The 12977-nt window shown below is 36.5% G+C and overlaps 1 protein-coding gene across 1 annotated transcript in view; it reads right to left on the bottom strand.

The window, feature by feature from the left end:
• Positions 1-358: 358 nt before the first annotated feature.
• The window catches only part of ENPP1 (ectonucleotide pyrophosphatase/phosphodiesterase 1), a 39143-nt gene continuing 26524 nt past the window's right edge, over positions 359-12977 (bottom strand). The window contains exons 17-24 of the mRNA XM_026048189.1: positions 10062-10237; positions 9451-9502; positions 6464-6618; positions 5482-5617; positions 4427-4495; positions 3721-3853; positions 2811-2967; positions 359-1952 (exon numbers count right to left, since the gene is read on the bottom strand). Coding sequence (XP_025903974.1) covers positions 1785-1952; positions 2811-2967; positions 3721-3853; positions 4427-4495; positions 5482-5617; positions 6464-6618; positions 9451-9502; positions 10062-10237 — 1046 coding nt within the window. The 3' untranslated portion in view covers positions 359-1784. The remainder of the gene's footprint in view (positions 1953-2810; positions 2968-3720; positions 3854-4426; positions 4496-5481; positions 5618-6463; positions 6619-9450; positions 9503-10061; positions 10238-12977) is intronic.

Raw genomic sequence — 12977 nt, forward strand, 5'->3', positions numbered from 1 at the left:
GCAAAAAAAAAAAAAAAAAATTAGAAAGGACGGAATTTTAAAACAAACAAAAAAAAGTAGGAGTGCCGTGTATCAGCTCCGATACTTAACAAGCCAGTAGAAATTGATACACGAAGAGCATACATCTCCTGATGTTTTTATTAGTCAGAGCCAATGGCACAAAGCAGTTACACTGAATAATGCTGTCACAGTTATGTCATTATGAGGTTGCTACAACACATTTAAATTTCACACCGTGAAACAATTTTAGTGGAAAAGAAAAGATCATGCTTGTAACAGAAAAATACATTTGTTTAAAAACAGAAAATGGTCCCAAGATCTCAACTCAAACTGACGTTAACAGAAAAACTTCCATTGACATCAGCAGGCTTTGAATCCAACCTTCTCTGACTAAGCTTTAAGATAGCTATCCCAGCTTAGTGCTCAAACACAGGCTCTTCATTCTTGTAGCATACTTGTGAGTGAAGTATTTTCTTTTTTAAATGAGCAAAATATAAATGTGTAATTGACTATGCCAAACTCTATACATAACAGAGCCGATCTTGGCTCATCAGCTTTAGACAGTGGGTTAATCACAAAGTTGATAGCGTGTGTGCTGGAAAAGAAGGGAGTTGCTACACACCTGAGTGCCTCTAGCAGCTGTTTGTGTGGCCTGACAGCTTCCCAGAAAGTTCATTACATGTTTTTCTGGATTTGCATTTGGCAATGCCCGCTTTCTAGATAGGTAGCTTATGTAAGCTGGAATTTGKACGATATAGATGGATGGAACGACTGAAAACACAACTAGGATCATCTGCTGCCAACAGTCAATGGAGTGGCCTCTGGGAATTTACTGAAGTATTGAGGAGTAAAACCTTTCCCACTACAGAGGGTTATTCGACTATTCTAACTAAGGCAACAATTTAATGCAAAAATATCTTTTCTTGCCAAAAATTGGATATCAAAACCACAAATGATAAAATCATGCACCAAATCTAAAAAGGTATTTTTCCCCCAAGAAAGCAAAATCTCTTAATCAAATCTAAGTTTAGTTTGAAGAGAATTATTTCTGGAAGCTCAAAGACTTTCCAGAATTAATTTCTTATTATTTTTTCAGGTGAATTAATGCATAATATTCCTACTCAGTCTGGTGATGCACATTAATGGAGACAAAATGTCCATCAACTTTTCATTCAGTGCTGGAGCCACTAGAGGACAGCAAAGTTCTAATATTTCCTAGCTAACAGACCAGCTTGTTCAGCTGAATTTCTATCCCATGCTGGGGAAGATTCATGAATCAAGTCTTTCTGCTAACTTCAATATATTGTATGCATTATTTTAAGAAATCAAAGCTCATAATGTAATTCATGTTTCATAGGAAACAAGATACACCAATCACTGAGGATGAAATTATTTCTTAGAAGTGTAAGATATTTGCCAATTACTTCTATTTTTAAAGTGCACTATTGACATATGATTAATAAACTTCTCCCTGTCCAGTGCATATAAAAGATATTCTCCTCAGTGTCTTAAACTATCATGTTCAAATGCTGGCAGCATTTAGTAATGGGCATGATTTTACCACATTCAAGTGGGAATGACAGGCACTGTCATCCTGTATTGTACATAGTCCATCAGGAGTCCCTGAGATACAAATGAAATACCCACTCTTCTCCCTACTGGCATTTTGGTCAAGAGTTCTCAATAAATGTTCCAGCTTATTAAAAAAAAAGTTTATATTAATTAAACACAGTCTATTTATAGATGAGTTTTGAAATAGACCACATCATTCCATAGGAAAAAAATCAGACTGTTTCAAAAGTTGGCAAATATGTTTTTAACTGCAAAATCTCAGATACTGGCTGTTTTCGGTCTTGATAGAAGCTAAGTCCAGTAAGCAATTCTATATCTCTGACCCGGGCTGTATGGAACTTCATTCTCTCTTCAACCCACATGGACTCAGACTTGCCATCCTTTTGAGACAGAAGAGAAAAATAAAAGTTTTTTTATATTTTTTTTTCCAAAAAATCAATCAGGAAAAGSTGTTTTAGTGTTTTAAAAATGCAGAAAGACAAAAGACTAAGACAGAAAGGTGTAACTGGTGGCAAACGTCTAAAAATATCAGGAGCATTAGATCCTAAATACTTACAAGTTTGTCTAAATTGATAGTACTTGCTATTACTTTCTCAAGTACACAGAACTTGCAACTACTCCTTTGGTAGCTGGTGACAGTGAGGAATGCCATGTCAAATCCAAGATCTATCCTTTGTCTCTGGTGATTATAAAACCATTGCTGAGAGCTATGCTTGATTTGGTCAGTGACTTGCATCAACATTCTCCGTAGCACAAGTGATTGCACCTTCCAGGCTTTGTTCTGCTTTATATGGAGCATAGCTATCCATTGCCATMACATAGTGTGAAGTTATTTGAATTGGAAGCAACTGTTTTGCTTTAGGAACATCTGTCTTCTGCTTTCAGGTGCGCACRTGACCTACCACTGCACTTTCTTTGTAGAGGATGCATCTTCTCCTAGAAACCTTTCACCACTCTCCTCAGCTGTTAAGACTGGATATTTGTGCTATAGAAACTTATTCATGTATCATACTCTCTCAACACACTGATTCAATTCCTCTAATTATATACATTGCTTTGTGAACAGGGAACTTAAGCTTTCACATTTAAGCATGCATACATATTTCAAAGTAACTTTGTTTTTAAAAATATTCCCTCAAGAACGCTGACATGATAAAACACAGTTTAATCACTGGTATCAGAGCAAAACAAACCTGAGCTTGGCTTCAGCTGTATATGGAAACTAACAGATGACTTACTGTGCAGCTTTCACTGTTGTCTTCCCGGTGAGGTACAATGAAAGGCAAGGTGTCTAAAGACTCTTCACATTCCAAAGGAGTTTCAGAAGTATTTTTACAACTAGTCAGTAAAATGAAGAAGTGAGTTGGAATTGGAACTTCTTCATTACCAGGGTGTCTGAAATGCAGAAGGTACTTCTGTAAATCTACCAAATCATACTTACACAAAGAAAAAGTGTCACAGTAATCAGCTATACTGTAGTAGATGTGTTGTAGTAAAATACCTGACCATTTAGCCTGAAGAAAATTTAGCCCTAGAAAGAAAACTCCAGCAGTTACCAAAGTCRATAGTATTGTCCGGATTAGAAATTTGCTACTGAGATTTGTCTGAGCAGAAAAATCAGTTTCACAAGGTATGACAAGGAATAATTGTGATTTCATTAAATTCTGAGCCGGTCTGATAGGTTGAACCAATTTTGCTAACTGGAAGTAACTAATGTATTTGTACTGACAACTTGGTAGGGAAACTGCCAGCTACCTAGATTACTCAGGAAGTATCAAACATGATACTAAAGATAAGCTCCTGACTCTTCCACTCCTAGGGGCAATGTCACAAGGTTTCAGGCTAACAGACATTAATCCTGAAACAACTGCTTGTCTTGCACTTTAATTCCAGATACCACATTTCTAGCTGTTTTTTTGTTTGTTTGGGTTTTTTTGGTCTTTCTATTTGCTGTTTCTCTCTTTGTTTCTCTCTTAGCTTTAGGTTTTGTATCTGCTKAGGACCATTTGACCATGTCCCTCTGTACTGATACGTCCTGCCAAGAGACCCATCTTGGCAACACGCTTTTTTTGATAACAATGCTCACAACTTTGTGAGTGCAGATAGAAGAAAGAAATCTGAAATAATAAGAATATGAAAGATTCTTACCTTTTTACCTTTTCTGGGGWATCATAGATCCCATCATAGTCATAATCAAATACAGGACCACTGACTACATTTACACCATTTCTGGCTGCAGCATATTCAGGTAGCAGGGTTTGATGGAAGTAGTTCCATAACACTGAAACACAAAAACGGAAGTGGCACACATCATCTAAGAGTAAAACTGCACAGAGAGTTTTCAGTAAAATACTGAAATACACAATGAACTACAAAACTAAATTATAGAGGCATTTATAGTTTTCAAAGGCTTCATCTAACTGTGGAGCACTGTGGAGTAGCAACATGCATCACAATGTCTTTTGGTATTCCAGTCTCACAGTCACCCTGACCAGAGATCTGACTGAGGCACAGCGAAGCTCCCCCGTGAAACCCTTTACCTGAAACGTCTCCTTACTTCTATGACATTGTTAATTAATTCTTAATATCATAGATATTAAATGAAGAAGTTCACATTAGGCTTTTGTGTAATGAGCCAAATAATTAGGAATCATGAGCTCACAATAATATGCCATTTTTCCCAAGATTGATGTTCTTACTTCAAGGAAATTTTCACTGATAAAAGGAGTCCATACTTTGGGGAGGTCTTAATTTACAAAGGCAGATGAATCTGGGATCYTTTGGATCTGATCCAAAAATCAGTATTTTTTTTTTCATTCAAACATGTATATTAATATTCATAGAAATAAAATACCTTTAAATGCAGGATACATTGGCACAATATTGCTGGTAAGTAAGGCATCATAGTGAGGTTTCGTTGCTTCTGYCAATAAATCAAAAAATAGAAAAGCAAATGATTGACTGGATTCGTTACTTTAACAGCATGAAAATGCCAACTGAATGCAAGCTTGCACAGCAGCTCAACAGTGTCAAGGTGGGGCTGACTTGAATTCCCTTTTCAAATAYTACCTAGGTCTAAGGGCTAACTTCAGCACATGCTGAATCAGGTCCTAAATAAAATAACCTTATCAGCAACAACTGTAATTGCACTTGTCAGAAACAAAATKGACACATTTCTATGAGGTTTAAAAAAAACAGAACAGTCTTTTGATTTTCATTCTCAAGTTCAAAAGTAGGACTCCTAYCTGAATTTTGCAAATTATGTTTTTTCACGACTCAGTACTTTTAGTAGTAAAGAACTTAAAGGCCCCTCAATAAGAGGCCCCCAATCAACTCAGCAACAGCACACATATTGTTTATTCCTAAGCGTTTCTAAACGCTTCTACACTATTAAATATTTTTTGGAAGGTCTGAGAACCAGATTTACATTTTTCAGAYCAAACACTGAATCATTTTACTTAAGACTACATGTGGTGTGCAGTAGTATACTTCAACTATCAAAACTTATCAATATTGTTTTTAATTTAAGGAAGCATCCTTTAATTTTAATTTGAATAGTTCCAACTAATGTTTATTATAATTATAAAGCAAATTTGCATTTTGCTAATTTTTCAGATTTGCCTCAATGTATACACACTTCCAGTTTCTTCTAGAAGATGTCACTTTTGAGATATGACACKTTAATCAACTTTAATGAAGTATAAAGAACCTTGAGTGTCCTGCAGTGTTTCTCATATAACAGCATGAACTGTCAAAGGAACTATACAATGTAGGCGATAATTCAGCAATCACTGATTCTTCCAGTTAATTAGCAGGAACATCTATTAAAGACTGCACCTACAGCATTGAAAATTATGTAAGGTATGGTTGTATGCCAGATATATTGTAGAAGGAAAGTAACATATTTACTTGGAGGAGACAGGAATCCATAGGTTAGACGAGGATGATTGCTGTAAAATGAACATGTCTGGTTATCATTAAAAGGAATCCGAGCATCCTTGTGTAAGCAGCTGGACATATCCTCTGTAGCCAAAACCAGTTTGTCCTATTGAACGAGAAGGAAGTAACATTGGTTATATGAATACCTGACTCAGTAAGTCTCTAGTGTGGGGTGACATCCCAACTCTAAATATCTAGTTGCAATTGCCTTTAATAGTATAAACGGACTTAACCATAAGGTACAAAAGTTGACTCCATAAACCAAGCCCACCCCATTTCATGTATTTTATAAACAAAGGAAACTGTAAAATTTTCACCGAGCTGGGGAGAACTTCTCCTTCCAGAAGGAAGACCAGATGTACCAGTTAGACACACACACACACACACACACACACACACACACACTGTAGCATAGATTTAGGACAGCAAAGCTCAGATTTTTCTCCATCAGCTTCCCTTTTTTCACCAAGATAATTTTCTGATAGAACAACTGGATCAAGGTATGAATGGCTCTAGCTATCCCAGAAATTATATTTTCCAAAAATCCTTGCCATATCCTGAACACAACTTTGAAACCATGAAAACTGTTTTGAAATAAGACTTTGAAATGGCAGCATGTTGTAGCAGACCTACATGGCCAAGCAGGTTCATAGGGCCTCTGTGTCAATGACTATGGCCACAAGGGATTCACAGGCTCCTCACCGTTCCTACCGGATCTGCTAGGTGTTGGAAGTAAAACTGCAGCAAGCAAGATGAAGGAGTCAAAGCCAATCCTTACTAATGCAGGGACAGGAAGAAAAACTCATACAAGAATCCTCTTTATATTCTTCTGTGGTTCTAGCAGTTCCCTGGCAGGTAATATCATGAGCAGCAGAAATAGGCATTTAGGAATAACTAACATCCCAATGTTTTCCTCTTCAAAATTGCTTCTAACCCTCCTTCAGATACTTACGTCYCTGTTAACAGTGTAGGCGCTCCACAGAGACATCTTATAATCCTTGCTGTATCCACTCACGTAATGGTAATGGTAAAGGAGGCAGTAACTGTGTCTCTTCTGCAGAACTCTGGGCCGCCCATAGGGCAAAACACGTTTCTCTATTTTCTTAGCTGGAGCAGAAATAAGCATTTGATGCAAGTTTAATAGATAACAGTTGTTAAGTGACTTCCAGCTCCATAAACCTAAGCCTTGCCCTAATTTCCAACTACCAAACAAAGCAGTCAAAGCAACAGAAATGGAACAAAAAAAGCTTCTTTCTTATATCAAAAGTATGATTCCAGGGATAAGGCCACACATTAAATGGTATTTCTAGGTGTCCCTGCTGGAGCAGGGGGTTGGACTAGATGATCTCTAAAGGCCCCTTCTAACCTTAAGGATTCTATGAGCTGAACTTCTTATTTAAAATAAAATATTTTGTCATTTAAAACAGCAGATGAGTAAGTTGCAAAGTTAGTCTTTAACTGATTTTGTTCTTTGATGTAAATACTTAACTGTGGAGGCTACTTTCACTTAATGATTAGGCAAGACAAGTAGTAAGCAAGACAAGTTAGTAAGCAAGAGATGTGATCTGGAATCTGTCAAAYGCCTATTTTAGCGCAAACCAAATGYTGTATATATGAGTGACATTTAAAGGGCTAAGAACTAGAGAGATGTAAGTGAATAATATATGTCAGAATCAAAAAGCCTTTCTTCTTCCTCTCCCTCTGGCACAGGGCAAACTTCKTATGAAAGTCTGCATACATCAGAAGGGATGTGCAGATGTTTTATGCATGATATCACTCAGTGCAGATGTGTAGACAGATGCACAGGGTTTCTGGTAGAMATGTGTCTACAACATTGCCTGCCCACATTCATTTGCCAACTGCTGCACCCAGTGGAGGAATAAAGTCTTTAATAGGCTTTAAAACTATACCCAGAAAGAAACTACATATGTGAGATCAGAACAAGGGAAGTTGTTATACAGAAGCTGAAGAGAAAAGCAGACTTAGCAAGAGAACTACTTCAGGGTTAATACCATATTATTTAAAAAGTCAAAAGAAGCATATGTTCTTGCAATCAAATGCTGTAGTCAAGAGATGTCAGCAGGAAAAAACTGCTTTTTTTTTCCTCTCTGAAAGCATTTTGCAATTTCAAGAAAACACTTAATATTTTAATTTTTGCCAACTGGAAACAAATAAAAAGCAATGCTTTCAAGTTCTCATGTAAAATAAAAATTCCAAGGAAAAATAGCACATCATGAAAATATTTGAWAATAATTAGTATATTACTTTTCTATTGAAAATGCCTAAGTTTTCAGCCCAGTGTTATATGGCTGGAGTCATAAAGAAGGTCACACCAAGGCCTTCCAAGTATATTTTCCATTAAATAAATCACTAGCATCCAATTATGTAATTCTGCAATTTCAAGGCAATTATGTACAATTCTTTCCTCTTAAAATAAGAAATCTTTGAAATTATTTCACAGTAATTCCACACTACAAAAAATGTCAAGATTGTGACATGAGGGAAAAGGCTAACATTTTACTTTTGTAATGAAATTACAAATGTAGTTAAATATTTCATTGCTTTTATAGGATGTTAAGTTTTAAAAATCAATAAAACAATATGCATATAAAGGTTACTAAAGCTAAGTAATTATATAGAATATTTAGGCTTGTTACTTGAATTCTCTYATCTATGATGAAATCTTTTTGTTCATGCAGCTTAAAAGCAAATTTCTAGTATTAAAAACATCATTATGCCTGTCATTGATGATGGAAGCCAAATTACTGTCTTCAAAACATTTGGGATTGGGCCTTATATTGGTATTTCTTTAAAAGAGAATTAAAAATCATTATGTGCCTAGCCTTGGCATATTTTTTCATGGCTGGATTTGGGAATACACTCAGGCTTCCATATATTTCTTGGCAGAATGTCAGCTTCAGTGGAATTACCTCCATGCTTAAGTAAAGGCACATGTTCCCATATCCTGCTAACTGGATTTCATTTTGTTGTTCTCATGAGTGTTACAACATTGAAAGAATGATTTTATAACAGTTCTGGGACACATTTTAAAACAGTGTCCTGTTGTTCATGGAAAACATTCAAGAAAATTCTACACCACTTTTTTTCGTGCCAGGACAAACTATACAACAGAAGCCTTCAATTAGTCCTGAATAAACAGCAACTGTTTGATTCTGTCTCCAGCTGGCATATAACTGCAACTCTTCATAGTGAACTACAGTTGCCAAACACAGAATTTATTTGCATAAGAAACAACAAGGTTTTATGAACAAACAMATTGCAAGGTCTGTGTCAGCTTTCTGAAAACCTAATCATCTTGATTTCACCTTTTTAGATATTAGTACTAAGAGCTATGTTCCATTTTTACCAATAGTTTTCATGATTTACTTGCTATCTTACCTGCTTTGTGCTAAAAACAGTACATTTTGTTTTGTGACTCATGAGGTATTCTACAGTCTTAAAAGCTATACCATCTTACAAGCTGCAGCTCAAWCATGCCACACGTATAATCACAGGAGTAAAATACAGCATAATTAAGGAAAACAAGACACAATTTCAGATTTTAACTGCTACACCATGCAAAATAACCTTTAGGCCTCATTGAAAATATGCTGTCATCATGATGTTAGTATTTACTTGAGTTTCTCATCAGACATGTTGACATGTACCCCTTTTGATTGCTGGAATGCTCATTACTTACTGCTAGAAAATTCAAATGCATCAGACACATATACATGCATCAAGATAGACATCTATTTTAGAACAAACAGTTCAGTAGGATTGTATTTGAACCATTAATACATATTAGAGTTACAGTTTCGGTGAATAGTTTAAAATAACTTTTATCTGAAGTGCTTGAGAAGTTTAGACATCAAACATCTTACGTTTTTAATCATTAGATTTTTGTTATCATTTTCTTTTACCATACAAAATTCTTACCTTCTGCTGCACTGAGATTTAAACGTTGATGAAAATCCTTTACTGGTAAGCCCTAAAATTATTAAAAAAAAAAAAAAAAAAGAGAGAGATTGGACTACATCTTTTATAAAGCACATTACTGCAAGTATGATGTTGGCTGGTAAAGTAACAAATGTAGCATGGCTGCCTTGCAAGCTATCTGTATTTGGAACTCTCATTGATGTCTACTGGAGATGGGCCATGGAGAATTTGCAGAATCTTTTTACCACAAACAAATCTACAGTCTTGAAAACCACAGCCCAAAAACAACACATTTACAGAAGGGAACTTTCCATGCAATTAAGTGAAGGAAGCAAAAACTTAATGCTTCCACCAGCAAAGTTTGTTTCTGAAGCGTTTTCCAAGCTCTTCAGCACTGAGCATTACTTYACACAATGAAATGGCAAAAATATATAGATAAATGCAACTAGCTCGAGTAACCCATGCAAAGATCTGATTTTGATGCCATAGTACTTAGTGAGAACCATGGTAGCAAAGTTATAGGGTAAACAAACAGTAGAAAATCCCCAGTTTTACTGTTTGCATACAACACTCCCAACTGCTTGCACAACGTCAACCACYCCAGTACTCACAGCAGTCTTACAGGAGCAGCCAAGGCTCACTGAAAAGGTTCCCTGTCCCACAGCTGAGCATTCGGAAGGATGGCTTATTTCTTTGGGATGCTGGGGCATGTAAACAGGGTTCCTCAAAAGATGGTTTAGGCGGCCATGAGTTCCATTGTTTGGGGCTGGTTGCAAATCAAGCAAATCTATGAAAGAATTCAAAAAACATTAACAAAATGAAAAAGGTCATCCTGTTGCATTACAGTTAAAACAGTGATTACAATTATGGATGCTTACAGGTACAGGAGACTCAATAATGCTGCACTGCTTTCTATTCATGTCAGCCTAAAGAGAAAGCCATATAATCCCTTTAATAGGAGGCACAGATGTTCTTAGCTAGGACTCAGGATGGCAATGAGTCTACTTAGAAGGAAAGACAGAACAAGCACAAAAATGCAAGAGGCTTACATCTAATGGGAAATGAACTTGCAGCGTCTGACTTCACAGCAGTAGATAGAATGTGAATCTTAGGCACATGAAGCCAATGACTAAGTAACGAGTTTTAGAGATATTGCTTTTTAACTATCTGGTAGTTAATACAAAAGCCTCAGCTAATAATTTTCACTACAAAATAAAGTTCTAAGAGGCAGAACATAGATTCTATTTGTCATTTATGTCCAAAGTGCTAATCTTCAAAATCCACAAGCTGGATCTAATCATTAAAACATCTGTATCTCAAAACTGCTAAATCTCTGACATGAAAATTACTTAAGCATCTAAAGATATTTTCTTCAGATGTTTTCATGATGCTGAATAGATCAAGCCCTATATCATGCTTAATCCTGACTAAGATTCATGGATTTGTTGTTCCTCCTACTCACACTTCATATTAAACCTATGAAATAAAATGTTTGCAACATCCTGCACATGCACCTGATGAAGCTCTCTTTTATTCCAAAGCTTGGTGGCTAGATAATTCACCCAGAGCACAGGAGTTCTCTGTTTGTGAGCAGAACACACCAATTTCTGCATTGTGACACTCTGAGGTATGTTAATGTCCTTCCCACCAGCCAAAGCTATTTCACTCCGGGAAGGAGAGTAGGCAAGATTTCTAATCCTAGCAGTTCCTGTTCAAATGAATGCAKTGCATAAAATAGTGAAAAATGAGAACAAAGGCAGGTCTCAGGTCCCCAGTTGAACTACATTATGTAACTTTCCAGCTTTAAAAGTGAAGTGTCCAGATATCACAGTGTCCCAGAAAACATTAAGACTGGCAATTTGGAAACCCTTTTGGGAAACATGAGTTGAAATTCCCTGAGTCAGAAGAGACAATCAATCACATATTTCAGGTGCTCACACCTGAAATGCTGAGATGCTGCATAAAAATGAGACAACCTATCTTTCCTACTACATTTTGCTAAAAGTCAAGCATTTCTATGAGGATCTTGGGGTGCCAAATGACATTTGCAAGAAGGTCACTTTCCAGAAGAAGGCATACAACCCTTGGGAAAGGAGAGGGTTTAGTAAGTTGTCTTACCTCTTAATTCTCTATCAGTTAACATGCTAGCTTTTGCGCACTCTATTCTTCAACTCTTTCCACACATGATGGAGGAAATCTAGACCTCTGTGACTGCACCTGAAATATCCGACCTGCCACTGCACTTGCTTCACCACACTGCCAGTACAACCTCTACCACTTCCATGCATCATATACAGGATAGAACAGAGGAGATCAAAAAAACTTGAAGAAAATCAATCATACAAAGCATACAGGGATGTGAGACACAGGCTTCCTGGCAATGGACTCTGTTTTTCATTCCAGCAAAGAATTAGATATATTGTTTAAACATGGAGTACCTGAATATTGCCACTGATCTCAAACACAYGCAGTGTTCCCATTAAGTGCTTTCTGGATCAAATCTTTTGGTAATACTTTTGTCTCTCACAGAAGCAGATGTTAGAGCAAGTATGGACCCTGGCAAGAAAGAGAAGGATGCAGGAAATAATGGGAAACAGGTGAAGACCTCAAGGGGAATAAATGAAATTAGAAAGTGAGAGAGCTACATGATAGATCTTTTTGAAAAACATGAAACACAGAAAGACAGAAAAGAGTCAGAGAAATAGGGAGTAAGGGACATTGTATTCAAGTGGAAAGCAAGGAGGGCAGCAAGGTGTCTAAATTGCAGGAAGATAGGCCCCATCTGTGTGGCAGTAAACTGTACTATGACAGAAAATAAAGCGAGAAACATTTATCTGATAAAATTTCCATGTGTAAAGTGCTGTCACTGAGTATCAGTAGACTGCGCGAAGTAGAAATTYGACACTATACAACTATGAAGGCTACAGCAATGCCTGGTAAGTGTAGAAAGCAGGACAGCTGATTACTGCAGCTATATAACTGAAGAGACAATGAGTTTTACAAAGAAACTCAAGCCATGGGACTACAAACAAACAAAAATAAAAGGCCMGCAGACTAACAAATAAAAGACAAAAAATAGTCTATTTTAGAGACAGTTATGGTAATAAACAATGAGAACAGACAGGAAAATATCCAAAACTAGTATTAAATGATATAATGCAATAATTGTACAAGTGACACAGACAATGATGAATTTGGGAGGAGGTTTATTACATGGACCAAGTAAATAAAAATTAAAAACCTGCCTTTTAATTACCTAAACGTAAAAAACTATTTAAATCGAGTAACTAAAAATTTACAACATGGTAAAAGAAAGCAAGTAAGAAAATGCATGACAATGTAAAAGGAATTGATCAAATTACCATGGGGAAAAGGGGGACACGTGACTCTGTCATTCTGGAAATGAGCTGCCTAGCAGCTGAACCACTGCTCCTTATTGTGTTTGTTACTTATTGCGCTGCCCAAAGGTGGTCACCTGAATGATTAATTTAATGCTGAATTAAGGCTTTCATTCAAAAGGAGAAAGG

Source organism: Nothoprocta perdicaria, unplaced genomic scaffold, assembly GCF_003342845.1.
Source record: "Nothoprocta perdicaria isolate Ctin4 unplaced genomic scaffold, notPer1 scaffold_52, whole genome shotgun sequence".
In the NCBI taxonomy this organism is placed as follows: domain Eukaryota; kingdom Metazoa; phylum Chordata; class Aves; order Tinamiformes; family Tinamidae; genus Nothoprocta; species Nothoprocta perdicaria.